Here is a 24,782-nt window from a genome sequence, read left to right on the forward strand (position 1 = left end):
TTCTGCTCACAACGGCATCTTAATAAAACAATAGCTATTAGTAACTAGGACAAACACAGAAAGGCAATTCAATATCAAATTAAAGCAAGACTATCTTTTCTAATGGAAATTATTAGCCTGAGAGGCATGACATCAATCTAACTATATCTGTAATAGCCTGCAGTAATCTTTGTAGTCAACATGCTAAAAAGCAAGTGCATTGTGTCACAGTTGATTTCACAATTCTGTCACTTACAATGTGGATTTCAACCAATATTTCAGATTCAGAACCCCTCTTGGATCGGTGGCAGCAGCGCAGCATCTCCTGTGCCGGGCTGCATTGTGCCGTGCGACACCGGGACCCCCTGTATGACACCTCACCCCCACTCCGCCAGCGGGATGTCTGATTTCCTGGGCATGCCGAGCCCCGTGGGTCATGTGGGACAGGCTCACATGGGCAACCTGTTTGGAGGGCCTCCTGGCATCTCTACGGGCATCAACACGTACGATCTGAACATGGACCCTGACCGCAAGTCCTCCAGTATTGCCGCTTTGCGCATGAAGGCCAAAGAGCACAGTGCCGCCATTTCTTGGGCCACATGATGTGTGGATGTGGGCTGGATTGGGGACCCTGTTGACCCCTGAAATGTCTGCACAAACCCAGCATGGTGAGAGGGGGCACTATAATCCAAATCTAAAAGCAACAGTGACTACCTTCATAAATGTTGCAATAAAATAATTATCCAAATACACGGACGGGTGAAGATTACTCTTAGTAGATTACTACTAAGTGGCGAGGCACTGCAATGTTTCTCAACCCCTCTGGTGGGAGAAAGCAACCACAGTGTGTGAGTGAGCTTTGTGGAGAGCTCGGTGGGAGGTGATGCTGTACTGTCTAACAGGAGTTGCAGTTTAGTTCAGATGATAGGCAAAGGAACATGTAAGGAACATTATTTCAAACAAATCCATGCACTTATTTGCTAAAATACAGGAAATTGTGTTTGTACAATCCTTTCAGCGTCATTGTAGTTCTCTGTTCAGGTACTGTTTTATTCTTAACCTATTATTTAAATTTGGAGTGTTATTGTTTTTCGTTTTTTTTCCTCCAGTCATTTTGTCACTGGTTTTGTTTTGACAAATAGTTCAGCAAGCATCCTTAAAAAAACTGAAATTATAATTTTGTTGTTATATGGTGTGTTCATATTATTCTAAGGCAATCCTTATCAGCATGCAGAAGTGTGCAACTTCAGTCACACTGTTGATACAACAAAGAAAACGGTTTATCTCCAGCATATCTGTCACATTATTAAGCTTCTCAGACCCAATGCAAACATTTCAGTTCCTAAAAGAGTTACATTCAAAAGTCAAAGAGTTGAAAAGTGGTTTGTTTTAGTGTGGTCAGGGTGAGAGATCCACCTGCTGCACCGACTCAGCCTGCTGATGGCCAGATAGAAGGAGGGATGGAGGAGGAAGTGGTGGGTGGGAGGATGAGAGGGGCACAGCAGGCCTGCTGCTCTCAGGGCCGGAGAGCCTGGGAGCAGCAGCCTCCGAACAGAACCCGCTCTGTTGTCAGGAGGGTGGACTGCAAGTGAACATGACTGGGCCCAGTTGCATTTCCAGTGTGAGGAGAGAGAAGTGCCTACTAGTCAGTCATTCTGCCAGAAATAACACCAAACCCAGCAGCAGCCACCTTTGAAACAGAGGAGGCTGGTGGAGATTACACCGAGTGTGTTGACACTTTTAAACACTGAAAGTATGTCAGTGTTCAACAGGCTTTTCTGGGCTTCAAGACAAGACTGTGTTTGGCTGTCACGGCCGGTAAATGATCGTGAAGCAGCTCTGGCATAAGCTTTATTGCATTTTTCTGTCATTATTTCTGTTGAATCCCCAAAAAAGGAAGCTATCGACCAGATTGTTGCAGAGTAAACGTTATTGTCTTCAATAAGATGTTGACGACGTCTCAGTCGGACGCTTCAGCTTGGACGACTTGGCACATGCTTGATTATTAAATATCAGCTTCATCATCCATCTTCAGACACCCTGAATTTCTTTTATAAGACAAGAAAACCGGCTCGTGTTCATCACATATGCATCCTACATAACTCAAACCCAGGTTGCATGGCATTATTCAATTCTAGCAAGTTACAGCACCACAGTAGGAGTCATGGGGGTTTCTATGGAAATGATGTTACAGCTGCCTGAGGTAGCAAAGTCTCATCAACCAAGCACAGTGGGCAACTAAACCCAGGCCCCAAACTCCCAGATTTACTTTGCTGTTGTTTTGGTCATTTGATTCATTGAACATTTGCAGATGTTGCACTGCTAAATGAAATACCAATTAGATCCTGCATTAGTATGTACTCTTTTGGCCTTATTTCATAAAGGAGCCATGTGTCAACATCCAGCTCTAAAATATTAATTCTTTTAATTTATATTGTGCTAACATGATGTATAATCCTAAATGTTGAATCAAACAGCTGTACAATAAACTAAATGACATATGGTGATATTCCAGTATAGGTGTACTGGTGTGCACTCAGAGGCAATATGGCTCAGGTCAACCCCAAAGTTAGTTCGTTAAACGTTTTGTACCGTTGCAGAAGATGCAATGATAGATATTTTATGTCAGAGCGTGTCCCAAAGTGTCAGTACAAACAGGAGGATCTTGTGTGAAGTTGGAGCCCAACCTCTTTCGTTATTTGGCATGCTATGAGAGAAGGACCCTTTAAAGTAAAACCAGAAAGGTGTAAAGGCCGGAGCCCCATCAAGGTATCGTGTTCCCGGTCTCCTCTGGTTACAGGCTTCACTTCCTGTTTACTCCTTTCTAGGCCTGGAACAATACATCTGTTTGTTTGTGTCTCCCTGTGGAAAGAGAAGAGGAGGGGGCCAACCAGAGATGAGACCCATTTATCCGAGCCCGCATCCATATCCTCATATTGTTTAAAAAAACCTTGCCTTTTCTCTTCTAACTGCTTCCTCCAGTGACAGAAAATGGCAAAAGTTCTCTCTTTGTTTGCCAGGCCCGATTTAAGCGGAACAAAGGGTTTCAAGCAAACCTCCGACCTCGTTCTGTCGGCCACCCCCAGGCGGAGCAACCGTTGCTAATGCTCTAAACCGAACCACACTCACTATCCCACTGGCCATGAAAGAGAAGTGGGGTGCAGGCTATGATGTCATCAGAGCAGGTCACCCGAGAGTCCTTCAAATTACAACCAGTTCTACTCTGCGAGCCGATTCCTCGGCACATGCATAATCCTGACTACAGAGTACATATCTCGGACTTAAACTCAGAGGGTCTCCTTGCAAATGTGGACATGGGGCCCCCAGTGCTCTCGCTGTGGGGTTGGACGGAGGGCGAGCCGCGAGGGCGTCTGCTGTGTTCCGGTGTTCTGGGAAAAGGACAGTGCACACAGCTGCGCTCCGGGGGTAAATGTAAAACAAACATGCCTCACACATGCTTCCCCCTCAGCTGTTATGGCTCCGCTTTCAAAGATTCCCCCCCCCCCCCTCAATACACACAGCTCTGTGCCTCTCCCTCGGCTCTCTTTCCCAATGTCCACCGGCTCAAAGCTTCAGCCCCCATCCAAAGGGTCCGAGGCACGGCCGCACGGTCAACCCAGGAAGGCTTTTTAATTACCACCATGTGGAGGCTGTGCAGCGCGGGGTTGTGTGTCAGGACAGACGGGGCCGTCCGTCTTCTGGTCGGGTTCATGTCGACTGTTCCTCTGCACAGCGCACACAGACATGCTGGCATTCGGTAGCTCAGGTTCACACAACACACACTACTACACACTGATGCTCTCTATTCTGTGTCATTAAGCTGCATTATTCTCGGACTGAAACATCTGCAGTGAGATCCTCCCCCAGTCGGACCTGCAGACACACACAAACAGTTCATGCAACATTACATACAAATAACATTAAAATCATCTCCTCCTGTATGCTGCGTAACTCTATCCCTGAGTGAGGAAGTCATCATCTACGTCCTCTCATACTACTGAAGTCAGGCAATCAGTATCGGAGTACACATATGAGGAGTACGCGTTGCTGTTGTGTGCATGTACATTTTTCGTGCATGCAAAATGGATTGAAGTGTTAAAAAGACTCTTGGAAACGTTACGAATTAGATGTTGTGTTTTATTTTGTGAGACAGTGATGAAATTGTATTTCCAGAGTTGTGTTTGAACAGCTTGTTTTGTTTTTCTTTCTATATGCAATTCCTCTGAATTACAATTTGTGTTTTTGTGGCTTTAAGCCGTCTTTTGAAATGAGTGTATGAAAGTACTCATGCTTGTATTACATTTGTGTGTAATTAAAGTACAATAAGTTATTGCACTTCTATTCAGAATTTGTATTTCTTATTTAAATGCAGCGCATCCTTGACACGGTAAAAACTAATTTAAAAAGGAAAAAGGCAAAACACATTACAGCACTTTACAGTTGTACATGTAAAATTAACTAACTAGTCGCAGTTTATTTCCTGTTTTGCGGTGTACGTGAAGGACACAAGCAGACAGGAAGTAAACATGAGTCCAGGCGGTTGCCTCGCATTGCATTTCTTTTGAAACGGTCAAAAGGTTTGAAGGTAATGGCGGTTCCCTCAAGCCGTTAACACACAGTGAACAATAAAGACAACTATTCTCCATTTAGTAGAGATGCTGTTGTAAAAATAACAATTCATCTGCTGCAAATTATTGCATTTCAGCACCCTGCACAAATATAGTGTCACCCTTTAGTCCCATTGTGAAATCAACACACATTTCTGTCCCTTTGAAGAGACACGAGTCCTGAAATGAGATCGCACAACCCGCCACAGTCTCCAGAGTATCACACTAATTGAAGTTGACAGAAATACGAACTGCGCCCTTTTGAACCGCTGACATTGAACAGGGCGGATTAGACGGCGTATATTCACAACAGGTGACGAGCCGAGTGGAACAGAGCATCGTCCGTGTCACGGAAGATCGGCTCCGGTCTCAGATGGACACACAAAGGAAAGAAAACGTCTTCCTACGTCGTCTTCCCACCTCACACACGCGTAGATGAAAAAGGAACATTAATATTGTGAGGCGTATTAGTGTGGTCTTTACTTAGATACACAAAAGCAGTCAAAACAATTTCACTGGCTTCATGAAAATAATAAAAAGGAAAAAGAAAACCATCAAAGGGCAAGTTTAACATCATAAAGACTTCATTGCTTTAAATGTTATGTGAGGACAACTAGTGATGAAAGACAAAAATATTCACACAAAAACAAGAATAATGGAAAATATAAAACAAACAAGTTTATACCAATTGTTTTGAAAAGTGTGGATTTGGCTATTGGTATTATACACTACATTTCATAATATGCATGGCAAACAAATAATTACTCCCATGCTTATGAAGTGTTCATACACAACTCATGAAATTACTTAGTAGCTTCTTAAATTAGCGCATATATGTATATATTTATATATGTATGTATGTGTGTGTATATAAATCAAAAAGCTTGCTCAGGCCGTATGAAAATGACAATTCAAGATGTTCCAGTAGCTCAGCATCAGTCTTTTCAAGCCTTTAGTTAATATTTCTAAATGTTATATTTACAGTTCCAGCTTCTTATCCTGATTAAAACAGAACATATGTGAAACATTTACTGTACATCATCTTTGTTTGTACAGTTATAACATTCAATCAACAAATAGATAAAGTCTACATAGATACCTCATTGAAGAATATATATCATGTCAATTAAACATTTATTACTTTTAATACAGGACAGCAAAAGGTATTTAGGTCCATGTCATCTGTTGAAAAGGAAAAAAAATCCTGGTTGGAGCAACATAAATTATGACTAGTAAACAGCACTGCTGCGAAATACAAATATATACACTGTATACACTGATTCCAGAGCAGCTGAAGCCCAAAGCTTCCAGTTCCAAATCAGAAACAGTGAGAGACCACAAGCCTCCAGTCAGTCCATCAAACATCAGCTCAGCGTGACTCTCCAAACGAGAGCAGTTCATGGAACATTAGTGTGCGCGTTCATATTTGGAAAATGTTTGATCTTTCACTTTCAGCCAAATAAACAAATTGTTCTCCTTACACTCCTCCCCGTATTGCGGTGACCTGTCATTTTGCTAAGGAGAAAGTCACTTGAATCGCAAGGCGACAGGTGCATGGACCCCTTGAGTCTGAATATTGATGTCTTCAATATTAAAGACAAAGTTGGTGAGAATCGTTGCAGCGATGAGGCGGTGACGGGGTACACACGTGTGTTACAGGCTGGTCAGAGGCTGCCGATGTTGGGGAAGCTCTTGAGCTTCTCTGGAAAATCGTCTTTATAGAGCACAGGGTCCGCACGGTGTTCCACCACCTTCAGAGGCATCGTACCAAAAACGGCCGCAAACTTGTTGATGCACTCGGATCTGGGGAAGAAAACACAAGTCATTTACTTTAAAAGGCTAAAACAAAACACACACTTTAGCAGCTTTTGATGAGTGATGTTTGCTGGATCATGTCTTTGCTCTTTTCTTTCCTTTAAGCTATTGTAAGATGCCCATCTTCCTCAAATATTTATTTTATTTTCTGCATTTTACGTATGTTAATATCTACATATAGAGGATACAGCCAGTAATTTTTTGTAGGTGGAAGAATTTAAAAATAATATAGGCCTAATATTATTTTTTTACTGTACTTCACTGTTAAACACCATTTTTGTAAACATTTTTTTTAATATATATAATTTTTGCTCATATTTTGTTTACCAAATTGAAATACATATTTAGATTTTTTTTTTTTAAACGATACAAACTTAAGACGACAGCTATAATAACTACTTCTGCACAAAACCAAACCAAAGTAATGTGGTAGGTGTAACACATGCAACACGGCTGTAGTTACAGACACAAACAGAGCAACAACATATTTCCAGTTGTCCTCACACACAAAATATATATATTATTTGCTCAGTTCATCCATGATTTCCAAAACGAGTGTCATACCTCTCCACCATGTGCGTCTGGTCCAGGGACAGTCCATCAATGGCCGTGCACTCAGGGCACTTGAACTTCTTCCTGGGGGTCACCTAAACAGAAGCAGAGCAAAGACACACAGTAATGTCAGCTCACGACAACCGTTTGTTAAACCTGAACAGCAAAGACAGACGCGAATAAAACTGTCCAGTCTGATGAAATAAGTCGGTGACATCCTACAAGAACTTTTGTTGCGCAGAGCTTGCAGAAAAAAAGTAATCTCAACAGTTGGAGAGATATATGGTGAATGGCTTTCCTCTGTCTAACTTCCATCACATCCAAACCCCCACGCATGCCGGCACCCAACGTTCTGAACCTGTGAGTGTGTGTGTGTGTGTATGTGTGTGTGTAGAAGAAAGTGAGAGACACTGAGGCAGGAAGACAGAAGGGGTTGGTTGGAGGTGGGTGTTTTCTGAAGGAATCCGATATATGGGAGATATGGTGGGAGAGCGGTTGGAGGCGTAGGGAAGTTTGCCGCTTGCGATTTGATGGCAGGGTGTGTGTGAGCCCCGGTGAGCTTAGGATAACATACTCAGAGGGGGAGTGCCAGTGAGTGACACTGAGATAAGGGAAGGTTAAGACTAGGCTTCAACTCGGGCCCCTGCACCTGGGCACAGACAGAGTGATGGGAAGGGGGAGAGGCGGAGAAGTCGAAGGGTGAGAGCTGATCAAACCCAGAGATGCCAGTCAGCCTCCCCGGCAAGCTCAACGCACCCCTCTGTCGGATACGAACGTACCTTTATGGGAGCTTTGCCCGTGATGTTAGCCACCAGGAAGTTCATGGCAATATCTTCACAGTTCATGTGAGCGTCCACCCAGTTCTTGATGTCTCCGGGCATCTTGTATGTGTACAAATAGTTGAAGTACTGGAATGAAACGGATTCGGATGAGCGAGTGATTACTAGGCGTCACAGATAGATATACTGCAGACTCATTATGTACAATAATGCAGACACTGTTTGACATGGTGACCCAAGAGTATGTAGGAGGAACCACTGCACTAGAATTTGCTTTGAACTTAAGTGGGTGTATGAGCTTTTAAGGAGAAGTGAGATAACCTTGCTCCACCGATGACATTCTGCTCATCTATCACTGTAATCTTCTTCCCTGAAATACGACGCATACCCATAATAGAGGTCTGCGGGATATTTATCAATCCTTTCTGCAAACGTAATTTCGACATTCAGATGTAATGGACAACTTCCTTTTCGAAATTGGCTTTGTGTACATTAATACTTAGCAAAAAACCAAACGTTCGGAACACCAGTAATAAATGTGTCTGAAAGAGGCAGAGCTCAGGCAGCCAAAACTTCTTCATTTCAGGCTTTTCCCATGTCACCTTGTGGTAGAAGGCGGCTCCAGTTAGAACCATGGAGACCTCGTTAGTCCACTCCGATTCATACTTCCACTTCCCCATTTCATGGTCCCAAAGGTGCAGCCGGCCTGGGTAGCCCACCAGCCTGTCTGAGAACTCCCTCCATACCTGGACCAGGACAGGAAACAGATTGTCATCCCTTTTCTTGAGAAATGAACTAAAGGTGTTGTCTTACACTAAAACGTGAGTGATTAAGGGGTGTTTTAAAGGGAGTTTAAGAACTTAAATTGTAGTCTTTAGTTTAAAAATATCTCTGAACCTTTTTGTTTGAACCCCAAAAAAATCACAACTGACAGAAGTAGCTTTGTGATTGGCTGAAGATCTCAGGCTTGACACCAGCAGTCGGATCATCTGGTTAGACAGATCCCCTGTCCGGCCTACAATTCCATGTAATTATCCTTAAACTGAGCACAATTTTATTAAATGGCTTCTAAATGGATTCAGGTGAGTGTGCCTGGCTAAGTGGGGCCCGACAAGTATGTGGGCATGGAAAGCATCAGCTCTCGACCTGTCATCATCCCTCACACATCAAACACGTTCAGCAGGCAGTCAAATCCCCAACGAAAGCAGAATGAGACTGTAATCCCCTTGAATGACTTTAAACTCTGGGATCAACTTGAAATGGGTCTCTGCATACGTGCCGTCAGAGCAAAGATGGGAAAGAATAGTCAAGGTTAAGTTTTTCTTTCTTTTTCACATTTTCATTTTTTAAAGAGGGTCTTTTTCTCACCTCGTAGCCAAATTGCAGTTCATCAGATGTCAGCATGATGATGTCATCGTCGATCGCAAGCACAGCTTCCGTCTCGATCTCGTCGTAGGGGAAGAAGCGGTTGCTCAGCTTGTTCTCTTTCGTTCGCACGACTTTGAGAGGAACACCAATCTTTGGCCAAAGAGACTCTGTAGAGCGGAAACAAAACATTAAGAGCATTTAGAGTTTTATACACATAGGTGCAAAACTGGAACAATTTAGCCGATTACTTGGTTAAAGTGGCAAAAAACATTGCTGGTTTAAGCGTCCCAATGCAAATATTTGTTGGTTATATTTTTTATTTATGACAATTAGTTTAGACCATTAGTCGGACAAAATAATTTTCGTAGTTGGGCAACTGTGATTTTACATTATTTTCTGATATTTCATTAACTAAGTAATTAATCAACTAATTGAGAAAATAATCCGCAAATGTAATCATTTCAACAAATTGTTAGTTGCATCTACATAGATGCATATACACAGTATGTCACACTATAATGCATTTTTATAGGCTGAATAACATTTATAAATATGGCCGATAGCTGCGATATTTCTAAATATTGTTCAGCCTTTAAAAATGTGTCTAAAGTTGGGTGAGAAATGATGATATTATTAACCACTGAAGGACATTTGAAGTCTCTCAAGCCAGCGGAAAACCGTGCTCTGGGAGTTTAACTTCCCCGACTCATATAGCTAAGCTAACCTCAAGCATGTGCAAATCTAACCACACTAGAATTCTTCAAGATCAAGTGTTTTTTCAGGGGAGCATTTCAAACGTCTTGGGCAGTGTCCATGGCACGGACTCTGGCAAAGACAGATCACACGGAATGTGTCCCCTCATTAATGGGGGGACTGGGAACTGGCAGCTTATGAGAAGAGCTTCAGGTCCGTCTAACCACATCTGAGGTCTCCTGTCAAAAGCTATTCTCGCTAAAACGGCAATGTTAAACGCTCCTTTCAGTCTGTCCATGTTGTCGTCATCTCCTCTTTTATTTCTTTATAAGAGACAGCAGGATTGAGGGTATTATAGGCTATTATGTGACTGAAAACAAATTCGGCATGGGTCAAAATGAAAATACGGTTAATTCTTCTGTGACTTCCTGAACTGTCTTCAAGAAGCAACGCAACTAAATTCCATGTTCTGAGCTGTGGCTTTTAGAGCCGCTTCGGCTTCTAAAATAGTCAAGAGATACTTTATTAGAGCAGATTCAAACACTGCAAACGGGTTAAGACCATTTGTTAAACATAATGTCAATTAAGTCTATTAGAAAAAAATATTCAGCCTTGCAAACAGAAAAGGCAGCAATGCGATATATTTTTATTTTTAAACCCTACTTTACAGGAATTTCTTTCAAAAAGATGAGGAGGAGCAGAGGATAGGAGCCTGTAAACACATCAGATCAAAGCACGGTGCGAATGTGGGACTCGGCCTTCATATTGGACTGAGCCTCATGAGCCTGACCCGTCATTGGCCCCCAGTTAATTCTAATAGGTCACAAAGCTCCAGCCAGGCGCCTCTGATGCCTCTAATGAAAAGGCAACTCACAGCCACAAAGGAGCACTTCAAAGTAGTCTCATTACTTCATTACATTTGCCAACACTTACAGCAGCAGGACCGATTTAATTCCAGGTCCAGAACAGTCTGAGTCCAAGTTAAGCAATCAATGGGGAAAGGCACGAATGACTGTTGTGTACTTAATAGCCATAATAAGGCAATAATCTCAACACAAGGTGTAATAAATAACAACTAATAAGAGCTTACTATGACACATCAATGATGGACTACAACTGACACTGTGGTAGTCATCATCATCATAAATGAACATTAACCAAAGACAGACACCTAAACTCAGTGTTCAACACTATTGTTACACTCACCCTCAGGAGGACTCTTGTTCTGGTTATTCCACACCACCAGCAGCTTAGCCAAGCTCGGCACCTTAGAAATTTCTGTGATGACCCGGAAAAGACTCTCAATGCGATCGTAGGTCAGCACCACTGCAGTGAACCCAGGGGCTCTCGGTGGGATGAGTGGCAAGAACAGAGGGCTGTTCACACTGGCCCACTTCTACACGAGATGGGAAACAAACAAAGAGTCTTTAGGCCACAAACGTCTTCTTTTTCATCCATTCCTTTTCATTTCTGTGGAAAGCTGCTGTAGGGCCCTCTGCCTCATGTCTTCTGCGTTAACCCCGTCTGCCATGTGTTCCATGATTTTATGCACTATAATAGTGCTTCACTGGTCGGTGAGGTCACATGCAGTCATTTCCAGATTGTGGTTTTTATTATGGAGCAAGATTCATCCAATAATGTCCATCAGAGGTTAACAGAAGCAGAGCACAGGACGCCAACAGCTTCCAGTCAGAACGCCAAGTAAGAAAGCCACAGGTGACATTACAGCGACACCAAATCCAGCACAACTACTGTTGTCTGTGTGCAAACAATAATGTTTTTGTTTACAAATAATGTTTTGTCAAGTTAAATAAAAAGAGGAACTGAACCTCTCATTTACAAGCATGTGCTACTCAAACACCAGCAAATACAGGATCACACGGGGCCACTCCTGATTAACTTCTTCAAAGGCTGCACAGATGTTCCACCCTGGTTACAGCGACACTGAGAGGAGCAACGAGAGCGAATCCAACACAGTAACTCTGTGGGCTTCTTGAAGTACATATAAACTCTGTTCCTCTTCTGCGCCAAGGTGGCAACACAGTGATTATGTGGCTCCTTCCAAAGCATCAACACAGCCACTGCCTTTCAGACGACATCAGTGACTCCATCACCAATAAAAACACACTTTACTGGCAAGTGGAAACTTCCGTCTCACATTGTCAAACAAGCAGAGGGGGGAATAATTAAACTAACACTTTTACCGAGCACATTTAAACACAATAAAGAGGTTAGAGACCACTTACGTCATTTGTCAAACAGAATAAATTAGATGAAAAGAAAGCCACAGCTCATTATGTCACAAACAGATCTGAGGGAGTATATTTGTTTTTATACTTTAAACTGACACTAAAATAAGAAAAGAGGCATTTTATTTGGTTATTTGAACTGCTTGAGTGGTTCCTTATTTTTTTATAAGGGATGTAGATTATGAGCAAGATAAGATGAAGATCAAACAAATCTGTCCTATCCGTCTAAACACTAAAACACAAGTACATTTTTACATTCAACGTTACCACATTCACACATATATTTATTACTTATGTACACAGATCCAGAAGTACAGTACTGGTAGATTATATCAAATCGTGTTCTCACTAAAACTAAGAAAAGAGATCACATCACTCCTGCACTAGCTGCTCTGCACTGGCTCCCAGTAAAATCAAGAATCACTTTTAAAATTCTTCTCTTAACGTACAAAGCATTGCTTGGTGATGCACCATCATATCTTAAGGAGCTTGTAGTACCATATTGCCCCACTAGAGAGCTACGCTCACTAAATGCGGGACTACTTGTAGTTCCTAGAGTCTTAAAAAGTAGAATGGGAGCCAGAGCCTTTAGTTATCAAGCTCCTCTTTTATGGAACCAGCTTCCAATTTCAGTCCGGGAGGCAGACACAGTCACCTCATTTAAGAGTAGACTTAAGACTTTCCTCTTTGACAGTCTTATAGTTAGGGCTGAATCAGGTTCACCTGGTCCAGCCCCTTGATATGCTGCTATAGGCTTATAGCTGCCGGGGGATGTTTAGGATGCACTGAGTACCTATCTCCTCTTTTTTCTCTCCTTAAGGATGAATTTTCATCTCTCAATCACACGTTACTAACTCTGCTTTCTCCCCGGAGTCCTTTTGACTTCACGCCTCATGGGGTCATCGGGACTATGAGACGATATATATCTATCTGCCTGATGGATCATCGAGGTCTGGGTCTTGGAATTCCTGCTCCTGACTACGCCACTGTCCTGTTGAGACTCCGCCCACTGTTGAGACTCCGCCTCCTCCCCACCGCCATCTGCCTGATGGATCGTCGAGGTCTCCATCGTGGAATATGCCTACTATGAACTATTCATACACTCTGTCATATTCATTGAATGTATTTTAACTCTAAATCTGTCCTTCTGTACACATTACATCTATTGCATCTGTCCATCCTGGAGAGGGATCCTCCTCTGTTGCTCTCCTGCAGGTTTCTTCCCTTTTTTCCCCCCTGAAGGGTTATTTGGGAGTTTTTCCTGGTCCGATGCGAGGTTTTGGGGCAGGGATGTCTATGTGTACAGATTGTAAAGCACTCCGAGACAAATTTGTAATTCGTGAAATTGGGCTATACAAATAAACTGAATTGAATATCAGCGATGCAATCACAGTTGCAACCCAAGATACAGCATCATCTTCATCAGTATTAGGACAGTGGTGTTTTTTTTTAATCATCTTTGCTTTATTTCAGCTAACTGGTTTTCAAAAGAAAAGGACTGAGGTTAACACTGCTGAGTTTCAGTTTTAGAGTATTTAAAGAATTCCCATTCATAGTGTGTAAACAGTGGAAATGGTGAAATATAAACGTGTGTCTTTGTAGCGTCCATCACGCAGCAGCCAGCTGTAGCCCGTTGCTGTGTCCCTCGTAGTGTGAACATAGCATGATATACTTTATAGAACATAGTTAATCAGTATCAAAATGGAAACACACGAAAAATAAGGTTGAAAGTTAACACTTCACCACAGTTTTTAAAACTAGTGTGCAAGAGAACAGATTCAACACTTTTAAAATCTAAGTTAGTGATCAAATAAGACTTTCTCACGCCCAAGCACCAATCACCACAACATTTATCGTTTACTCTAAGATGCTACGACTGTAATGTGGAAACCTAACAAGTATGCCCACTAACTACAGCTCCAAAACAAAAAGCAGCCTGTCCTGTATGCTGAACCCCACACACCCCACTTCTCCAAAAGCACCAGCAATCCTGGGAAATGTGCTTTCAATTACCAGCCGTAAGACGACAGGAGGAGAGGGGGGGAAACTGTCTGCCTGATTTATTTAGTGCTCTGTGCAAGTTCTTCTCACCATCCATTCACCAAATCCATCGAGAAGACACCTCATCTCCTATCTCTAAATGGCCAAAGGTCTGTACCCCGACACAATTAACCTCCTCTGGGTCTGAACGAACCTCGAGACCAGAGTGGTACTGATGGATTGGACACTTTGACATAAAAGCAATGTCAGGTGTAGCTGCTGATTAACAATCTACAAACAAACAACTGCAGACTATCTGCTCCGAGGAAAAAACAGACAACCATGGGCAGCTTGACTGTACATCTATTACTCCTGAATGACAACATCAAACAACACCCCTCAGAGCACTCTTGTTTACACCAGCGCAACCTGATTGCACTGCCATCTCTCTAAACGTAGCAATTAAGTGGCTCTACTTATACTGAGCTACTTGTAGACATTTGACAGATGCAAAGACACCATTATGCATCCACACGCATGCCCAAGTGGACACGCCTCTACCCCACAGACTCTCGATCAGACTGTACTGATTAACAACTCCTGAGAGATGGTCGCCCAGCCAAGCTGTCTGCAGCCACAAAGTCCCACAACCACAGGGATGCTAAACACACCATTCTTCACATCCAGCATACTCTCTACAAACACATGACAGACATACAGGAACTTATTTTTCACCACAACGGAGGGATCCTCCTCGAGCAGAACTGCTGACACAAACTGGCAGCCTCAGAGCTCGCTGGGTGTTTACCAAACTGTGAAGCGCAGCATGTGTGGCGCTTCAGAAAGACTGAAGGCACCTTCCGTCACTCTTCCACAGAGGCTTCGATTTACTAGGCCCAGGAGAGAGGGGACGCTTTAGCGCAGGGGTGCTCAATACGTCAATCGCGATCTACCAGTCGATCGCGACCTACCAGTCGATCGCGACGTAGTGTTGGTAGATCGCATTACATTAAAAAAAATTGCCCCGCCCCCCTGAAACTCTCTATAGCACGTCTTTGTTCTTTTATTAAACTAAACAGCCGTCTGTTGTTGATCGTCTCTACACACCAGCATGTCATTTCTGTCTCTACGTGTCGCGTTAACACTTCTCGGCTCTCCGTCTCGGGCGTCGCAGACGGGGCGCATCGGGACGGAGCAAAAAAGTCACTTGGCTTACAGTCACAAATACTTAGAGTGGAAAAGCACATGAACATCAGGTCTACAGAGTTACTTACCAGCACGGGTGGATTGTTCCACTGCTCATACGTCCGTGCAGCATACGGGTAGATGCGATCATTGATGATCTGGAGCGTTGTCAAGCCAATAGCCTTCATGGAGCTGAAGTAGGCCTCCCAGAACCAGTGTGCCTTTGGACAGATGGAACAGACTTTTTAAATTGTACCAAAGTGACACAAATGGGCGGGATAAAAGAGCTTCGCATTGCACTAAACATTTAACAAAATGTGTATTAATGTATATTTATGTTCAACTTTCACAGAGAGGCAGAATTATATATTTGCATTGATTGATGAGAAAACACATCTTTTCATTTTTAAAACATGCTGCATACTGGTGAAAACGTTGCATTTGTTTCTATGATTCGTCACCATAACGGAAATGTCAATAAAAAAAAGTTATTTGTTGAGTTATATGATAAGTTGTGAGTAATACTTAAGGTGGACTACAACAATTGACCTTAAGGGCACAATGAGCAGGTTGTAAACACAACATTCAAAGTTGGGCACTCCCTCCTGACCACGGTGAGAGGCGCTCGCCAGCGAAGCCGACCCCAAGACCCACTTTTATTTTGGAACAATCTTTGTCCACTTGGCATTGCGACTCTCTATACTCGCATTACGTGTCCAACATTGTCATAGCTACCTCTTGGATGCGTGCTCATGATCTGGCACCTGGTCGGTTTATGCATTTATTCAGCGTTAGCTTGACGCCCAGAAACAGCAAAAATAAGAAAATACAGGCAGAGGGCAGGGTGCTGATACAGACCCCGCCACAAAGGATTGACCGTTAAATTTCATAAGATTGTTTTTAATGGAACTGTTATGTTATTAATGCTTATACAACTGTTTTTAGTCACTCAGTTTATGCTGTGATGTACAGTCACCTCATGTCAGAAGATCACAGCAGTCTGAAGTCATAGCTGTAAAATCCAGATTTCCCCCCAGTCGGAGTCTTTAAAGACAATTTTGTGGCCCTCTTCAGCCTCCTGACCTTGAACAACTTTTCCTCTAAAGCTCTCTAAAAACTCTTTGGACTGTGTCTGTTTTGTTTCAGCAGATCTCTGATGTGAAAAGCAGACTTTAATGATAACTGAACTTTTAACCCGTATCCTATTGTCATCACATTGGCCGCTGGAATACTCAACTCCGACCGCCCTCACTCCACGTCCTCATTTTTTAGGACTGCAAAGATGAAAAATACAAATAATATTGAATTTGTTTATTCAGAGGCGTTAGCGTCGAGACATTCAAAAGAAATGACATAGGGTTCATGAACTGAACATGAACGTTTCAATAGACTGATCGACTTAGAGCTACATGACGTATGGGTCTAGCCCCCGTGCCCCCTAGAGGCTCCTATTCCAGTTAGAAACTTCAAGGGACAGTCCAGAGGAACGAGACCACGACAAGAGTTAATGACGCTTCAAACAACACCGTCTCCTGCCAGTGTTGCACTGACCTGACTCCACCAGCTCCTCAATGGCCCACAGTTCTGGGGGAGAGGACGTGAATATTTAAGTACGTGTGTGTGTAACGCACACAGCTAGATTTCTATCTCCTCATTTTGCAATCAAACAGCATGTATTCTTGGCTTATGTGTGCCCCAAACAAAGACCATCTTTAGTTGCACATGAACATAGAAGGACCATTGCCTACATCTCCAAAGTGTAAGTATAAGAACTGGAGTCGGACAACAACACAAAAACTGCATATATTTTCATAGAAGGGGTAAAGGGAATCCAAAAAGACTCTAATCTCATCTCAGGGGAGAATCCCAACGGCCCATAAATCAACCAGTAATGAAAGTTTCTTTTCCGACTGGGGGGGATGCTGGCCCAAAGGCCCATAGCACCACTTTCCACACTCTCTCAGCGCCTGCAGGAATTTTTATGAGAATGGAAGAGACAGTTTTCTAAGCGAGGAAGAGAATCCTTTTACACCATCTTCCATTCGCAGCATCCAACCTCGAGTCTACGCTTTGTTTGTTTGTGTAGCAGCAAATATAGCAACTCTAACCAACCAAAATAAAAATAAATATTACGTTTCATGCATGCAAACTGTAATTATAAACCTGCTGCAAATATTGAGGAACAATGCAAACAACCCCATGAGTCATGTCAGAAATGTATTCCTCTGCAAGTCAAACGAAAAATAGTTCCGCTGCAACGCCTGTTTAAAACCGGAAAAAACCTGAGTGGAGCGAGTACCCAAGCAGCACTCACTTCTTTGTTGTTTAAAATATAAGGTCAAAGAGATGATCAAAAGAGTTTGTATTACAGTAGTCTGCATCACTTTTTGTCGCTCAGAGGAAGTTGTCAAGTGCCTGACAGATGATTTAACCTATAGACCTGAATTGGTAACCAGTGAGCTGTGGACAGAACCAGGTAATCATTAGTGGTTTTGACATAATCAAAAACAGAAGTGAAACCAAGTCAATCATGCAAGCTGCTCACCGGGAATATTGTTTTGCTCACGATTTATTAGCACTTCACTTTTAACTGTGATCACAACATCTCTATATTCACATACAAGACCTGTTCACAATAATAACATTGTTCATTTTACATCACGTTACTTATTACAGATTCTAGTTAATACAAAAAATAACTAATATAGAACAACAATCAACTTACGAATTATGTATTTTTATAGATTAAATTACCTGCTCCAGTTTTACCAGCTGCATAATTGGTTTATATATTAATGTGTCAATAATTATAATACAACAATATATTTATCATTCTTAAAATTGACTTGTGGTCCTTTAAAGGTCCGTAATACAAGATCAGGAGCATTTTAAATGCATCTCAACAGGTCTTAACGTGGTGAAACCTGAGCCGGCAGCTCACAGCACAAACTACGGCAAAAGTGGCAACAGTGTGAACATGAGGGGGAACCGGGGTCTGGAGCTACGCTGCCAGACAACGCTGTCCGCTGGGACCGCCATACGAGCAGTGAAGAGCGGCAGGCCATGAGCGGACCAGTGACACACACCAAGGTGCTCTAAAAGCACACGCAGTCAGCCCGGCTATGTCAACTATGCGAGTAGAACCACTGAGAGAAAAAGAAAAAAAAACACACACACACACACACAGAGAGAGAAAATAATTGTTTGCTGCAATAGTAATGCTCTGAATCCCTTATAATGCTCTGCGAAGAATATTTTTAAGCTAGGAATTTTCTACTTTTACCCAAGTCAAATTTGGAATGTCGGACTTTTAATTGTAACTGAGTTTTTATGCACTCATTATTACTTACATTTAAGTAAAAGGGAACGTTTAGGAGAAAATAAGACTATTTCTTTCACTGAAGTAAATAAATAAATATACACTTTTATTAATCCCCAAGGGGAAATTAGTTCTCTGCATTTAACCCATCCTTAGTTATTAAGGAGCAGTGGGCTGCAGTGATGCGCCCGGGAAGCAACTGGGGGTTCAGTGCCTTGCTCAAGGACACTTTGACTTGCAACTAATGGGGAGAGCCGGGATCGAACCCACAACCTTGCAGTTGCAGGACGGCCCTCTTACCCCACTGAGCTACAGCCGCCCCCAATAAATAAAAAGTAGTTTGTGTAGCTCTAAACATTCTGCAGAGCAACAAAGTTATCCCATGTCACTATTTACACTTTAGATCTCATATTTAAGAGAATATGAGTCGGATAGAGAACTTCAGTTGATCGCTCAATGATATCAAATATGCACCTCTCAATTAAGAAAATGTTATTAAATATCTGACTGATCAAAAAGCAACTGACATCCATCATCATCGTGGCTGGCAGTTCTTTTCCATCTGAGGGGATTGATTGAAAAAGTAGACTGACTGAAGAATAGCAGACGGCGTTTGCTGTAAGGGAGAGGACCGTGGGCTGTGCTGCATGGTGGACATCTGGGAGGATACCAAACAGTTTGGAAGACCGGTAGGATCAAAAAGACTGAAAGAAAAAGCTTGTTGATGCTCAATACCAAGGTGGCAGTGGAGGAAAAGATGAGTAAGTTGAACCCATCTTATATATGCTCATAAAACAACCGATTTGGCTGGGTTAATCCAATAAAGGTATGTATTGTATGTGTCTTATTTTGAGGATATGACCACATAGTCGAGGCTCAAGGAAGTCAGAACACAAACATGAGCTCAGTTTTCTCTCTTGAGCACTGTCAACCTCTCAGCTGTTTAGTATGTGACCTTCGAAAATGTGACCTAAATGAATGCCATGACATCATCTCAAATTTGAAAATGAGTTTGGCTGACTTCGGCTGGAAGCTTAACTGTGGCTTATCCCAATGTGTCCTGTTCCTGCAGGATGAACTAAAACTGCACTCCTTACATATCAATATACGAGTGAATCAAACACACTTGAGACTTTACGACTTTACTAATTCATTTTCTTTGGAGCAGCAGGTTTTAAAAGGAGCGAGTATACTTTTTAAGAAAAACTTGAACTATACTAAAAAAGTATGATATAAGTTGTTCATTATATGGGTTTTGCTTTCAGTAATTTTGCGTGGAGAATTCCTAGTTTACATTTGTAATCACAACATGGAAGCAAAGGCTGCTGAGCCCTCTGTTGGCAAAACGAGTGAAATACATCAGCTTAACAACATAAATCAATCTTTCAGCTTTTCTGCTTTAAGAAATCACAACATTGTTTTCTCACAAAGATTAGAATTGAAATGAACTCATCCAACACGAAGGTACAACAGACACGGAATGGTTACAGCACTGCAGAACAAACATGCTTGTTGAGATGGACGATACTAATGTCCCAAACACATTTCAGAGAATGTCCATTCACATTTGTGTTCCTGCAGTGTGAGACACACTTCAATATGAAGTATGAAATTAAGCCAAACAAGTAGGATGCAGGCAACTTGATTTTATAATACTTTTTGTCTAGAAGACACTGTTTAGAGAATGTGTTGGAAGCCTTTAGGTTTACATCATCTTCAAAGATTGTTTAATGTAGGTACAACATAATTGTATGATTATTCTTTTTTGAAGAATCATCCACACAACAGGACATTACATGCTTCTAGTGTGGTTTTAGAGTGTAGTCTGTGACCAACACCAGAGTAAAATCCTATATTGTGGTATACCATTAGTTTCACTAAATTAATAGCAACATTATTTCTGTGGAGGAAGCGATTCAATCCATTTGCAGACCAACGGAGCTGCGACAGGAATACTGGAGGACAATATCAGACCAGTGCTACCGAGTTAGCAGAGTGAGCTTTTTTGGTGTAATCCAACCCCAAGCTCGTCTGAGCCCTGGGCCCAAAATGTCTGTTTGGTCAGTATAATTAGTAAATGGACTTCAGTTGATACAAGGGAACGAGGAGCAGCTGAACTGCTACACTTCTCTCAAAGCTGCTCTCACTTTTGTTTATTGTGGCTCAATGCAGATATCAAATGAAACAAGAGCGTGAGCCGTCTCCAATGCGATGCACTCAACCTAAAAGCAACACAGTTGAGTCTTCTGAAAGCTGTTTAAAATGAAGACTGAGCAAAAGAGGACATTATCAAAAGTAAGGCTGGTATCCAAATGTTTGTCTTTTGCCCGTCACATAAAATGTGTTTTGGCTTCCACTGACTTGCTCGGTTGGTAAAAGGTACGGGCGCATCTTACACATGCAAGTGATCCAACCGCAGTGGCAACACTTCTAACCACAACGGTTACCGAAGACACATTTTCTCTTCACCACATTACCTGTCTTTGCATCTCTTCGACTTGTCTATGAGGAATACTCTTTAGGATGGTGTACATCTCCGACAGTTTCTCCTCTGGAATAACCACAGATGCCCTGTGCAGAAGCAGAAACATTACATTTGTTACCCCGAAAATGGCAGATGGTCAAATTTGTTGTTTCAACCGTTCCGGACTTACCTTTTCCAGTCGAGTACTTCAGAGAATGGCAGAATGTAGGAGTCAGCCAGGATGACGGGGACACAGCCGGCTTGCAGCACATCACTGAGGGCGGCCTGTCCCAAACGCGCCCCGCGCAAAACCACACAGAATGAAGACTCCTGTGGAAACACATTGGGAGCTCGTTGTTAAAGGGATTGAATGATGTTCACAGTTGTAGATGTGTTCTACAACGAAAGAACATTTTCAGAATCTTTAACTGCATTGTCTATAACAAGCACTGGTTGTTGGTGGTTGACTTTTCTTGCTGTGAATTTTATGAAAGTAATGTATTTAACAACCAAAGTGCAGCGTGACAATGTATGACATGGTTTTAATGCAGCCGTGCTTCCCACCTGCAGGATATGTGGGTAGTCGTACACCTGCCCCTTGCAGCAGCGTTTTCGTGCACCTTGAGAGAGGTTGCTACACTTGTCCAGGAGGAGCAGCGCTTCTCCATTTTCTTCCTTCAAGCGCTCCAGTTCAGCACGGTACTCCCGGTGGATAGCAGTTTGTGAAGACAGAATGAAGTAGCGGCGTTGCCTGCGGGAAAGCAGACAGGAGATAAGCTGCTGGTTATCCTACTTTATATTGTTGACTGTAAATTACTCCTCAATCAAGATTAGCCGAAAGAGGATTGATAAACCAAAATTACTATATTTTATTTCGCAATCTATATCACAGATCAGTATGTTCCCTTGGCACACTTTCTGAAGGTTGTTGATGGATAACTTAAGTAAAGTGACTGTGATCTAGTCATGATATGCAAACAAGATAATATGTGTGAGAGCTGTGCTCACCCTGGTTGTCTCTCAGGCAGCTCAACATCCGCAGAGAGGGGGCTGTAAACCGGAATGCTGACATCATAACCTTGTCTGTAGGTCCATGTAGAGAAACCGCCTCCAGCCAGCAGCGCTCTGAAACAAATGGCCCTGGATTGTAACAATGCTTCAACCATTCGGGGATTTCAAAAGACATGAGCTGCATGAACATCATTTAAAAACACAAACTCAAGCATTCATTAATTGGCTGCCAATGAAAACTTTTGCGCCCAACAATGCTAATGTGAGACAAGAAGGGCTCAGTGACCTGGTCCATATATTCCATGTAGTCCACTTGGTGATGAAAGGTACTTTGGATTCTGTTCTATTCTCAGGCAAAGTGAATATAAAGTGGAAACACACCGTCAGTCACACACCTGGTTCTGATGAGGCTCCATACCAAATTGACTCCAGCTGAATGAGCCAAGGAAATTCCTCACAGCTAAAGCTGGTGTTCATTGCCTCAAGGATGTTTCAAAACCCAACATCTTCTATCCTCAACCATCACTACAGCCTACAGGAAATCTTGAGACACATAAGGTCTGCACTGGCAAATAGTTAGATTTAAAACATCTGATCGAGGCCTCTTGAGACTATGTTATATCTTTATTGTTATTATATAAAATCCATTGAACTTTGAAAAGGAATTTAATCCAACCAGGAAACAAGGATTTATCCTTTTGACTTCTACCTACAAGAGCGAAGGTGCCGACCACAATCCTGAAAACATTAATCTTGACAACACGCTTCCCTCCTCTGGTGTTTTGAATTTAAAAGTATCAGTTGATGGCACTGTTTTGTTTCATTAAATGTAGATTATAATGAACACATTCTATAATATTAAGATGGCTTTCAAGATGTACGATAGCTTACCTGTCTCTGGGCACATCCAAAGCAGTATTGTAGTCTGGAGGGCCTCCGGGTAACATGTTGAAAAGTAGGTGATTCATCCCTTTGTCCCATCTACCAAAACAAACACAAGATTAGTGCTGGAGGAATCCATTAATTAAAAAAATACTTGAACAAAAAAAATAGAAAAGAATTGTTTAAAACAATTATCAAACACTCCCTTTTTAAAAAAATAGATTGCTTTCTCTATTTTATTATTGCACTGTTTATGTACATTCTAATTTTGTTTTAATGTTGGCCAGAAAAGAGAAACTTTGAAGTATCACTTCACAAAAAACAAATCTTAAAATGCTTACTCAATATACATTGTTAAGTGACCAGAGATACATTTGAGATCTATTATTAATATTTATTTGAGATGACAACAACACAGGTATTAATTAATAAGTAAAAGTAATTTGAGTGAGAAGTTCATAAAAAGGGCTAGCAAAGGGCAAAAAAGAGAAACTCTAATGCACAGTTGAATTTAAACAAGACAATAATTATTTTCTTGTGTAAACATTTTACCTGGGTAGTATTGCCAGAGCCTGGGCAGTCTCTCTGATACGCAGGGAGTTCTGGTTCAGCACATCAGTAGATGGGATAAAAAGGCAGGCCCTGGTGACTTCGTCAGTGTAAAAGTCACTGTCAGAGATGGCACTGAGCAGGTCATTGTACTCTCGAGACAGTCCAGTGCTGCTGATGGGAACCCCCAATTCATCCACAAACTTCTGCAGAGGGTAGATGTACACCTACAAAAGAAACAATTTTAAAAAATGGGGGATAATCTCAACAAGGACATTAAATAATATGCTTACGCGTAAGGGTTGTTTTGAGAGACATTTACCTTGATTTTGTTTTTAGGATTGTAGCCACATCTGTACACGTCAAAACAGGTGTGCATGCGACAACTGAGAACCCCCCTCTCGGGAATAGGACTGGAGACCGGAAGGTGGACCAGAGGTGCATCGTGAACGCTGCGTTTATCAAGGGTCCAGTCCGCTGCGGACTCGATGGAGTGGGGCCAGAACTGAAACATCCCGGTGGCGATGAGGCCAAGCAGCACCACAGAGAAGAGTGTGATGTAATAGATACGGTGCTTGGTTTTCATCCGCGGGATGAGAGCAGGGCCCCGCGAGCTGTATTTCCCTGAGGCATACATGGCTGACAGACGGAGCTTCAGATCGATGCCAGCTCCTGTACACCATGAAGTACAGTATGACGTCACCCTGGGAAGAAAAGGGAACGTCATCGTTACTCCCCGGAGTGCTGTATGACGTTACGATTACAGGGCCTCCTCCTAAATCTCAATATAAGTCAGCTCACATTACTCATTCACAATACAGTTGTTTAAGCTATTCTGATGTCAATGCCTTGGCTGTCAGCGACACGATAGTTAGCGTAAATGTAACGATACAATACTCATATCTGCCGATGACAGGACAACAAATTGGCCATAACGCGAGGGAAGACTGCAACACATGCATGAGCTCTCTAACCGAATGATGATGTTCAAAAGAGCAGCACAATAAGTATTTGTGAATGAACGTAACGAGGAAGTTGACTGCCCGCAGCTCACGTCGCATGTAGCTAGCTCACGCTAGCTAAATAAACCAGCTGTGTAAACGTCCACGCCAAGTTGACTCACTCGCGTCAACTGAGGTAACTAAACATGATAAAACCACCACAGGACCCGACAGGTGGTCAACAGCTCTCGACTCGTGTGTAACTCACCAAGGCGCCGAACTGGACGGGGTTCAAACCGTCGGTCTTAACTCATGTTCACCGACAGGAAACAGGCTGCACTTGTAAACAGAGCGAACGTGAACCGGAGCGCGATGGACACCTTTCGGTGCAGTTCTTCTTCGCTTCTTT

At 42.4% G+C, this 24,782-nt stretch overlaps 2 protein-coding genes across 2 annotated transcripts in view; one reads left to right on the forward strand and one right to left on the reverse strand.

The window, feature by feature from the left end:
• alx4a (ALX homeobox 4a) overlaps positions 1-4,320 on the forward strand; it is a 20,253-nt gene extending 15,933 nt beyond the window's left edge. The window contains exon 4 of the mRNA XM_056412488.1: positions 262-4,320. Coding sequence (XP_056268463.1) covers positions 262-582 — 321 coding nt within the window. The 3' untranslated portion in view covers positions 583-4,320. The remainder of the gene's footprint in view (positions 1-261) is intronic.
• Positions 4,096-24,730, reverse strand: ext2 (exostosin glycosyltransferase 2). Its single transcript, XM_056412487.1, has 15 exons — positions 24,642-24,730; positions 23,755-24,136; positions 23,436-23,659; positions 22,893-22,982; positions 21,999-22,115; positions 21,555-21,741; positions 21,181-21,320; positions 21,004-21,097; positions 15,297-15,428; positions 11,000-11,189; positions 9,101-9,267; positions 8,335-8,478; positions 7,733-7,861; positions 6,966-7,048; positions 4,096-6,389 (listed from the first exon to the last, which is right to left on the reverse strand). The coding sequence occupies exons 2-15, from the start codon at positions 24,067-24,069 to the stop codon at positions 6,251-6,253; spliced, it is 2,151 nt and encodes a 716-aa protein (XP_056268462.1). The 5' UTR covers positions 24,070-24,136; positions 24,642-24,730; the 3' UTR covers positions 4,096-6,250.
• Between the last annotated feature and the right edge of the window lie 52 nt (positions 24,731-24,782).

This window comes from Pseudoliparis swirei, chromosome 4 (assembly GCF_029220125.1).
Source record: "Pseudoliparis swirei isolate HS2019 ecotype Mariana Trench chromosome 4, NWPU_hadal_v1, whole genome shotgun sequence".
NCBI classification, from domain to species: Eukaryota; Metazoa; Chordata; class Actinopteri; order Perciformes; family Liparidae; genus Pseudoliparis; species Pseudoliparis swirei.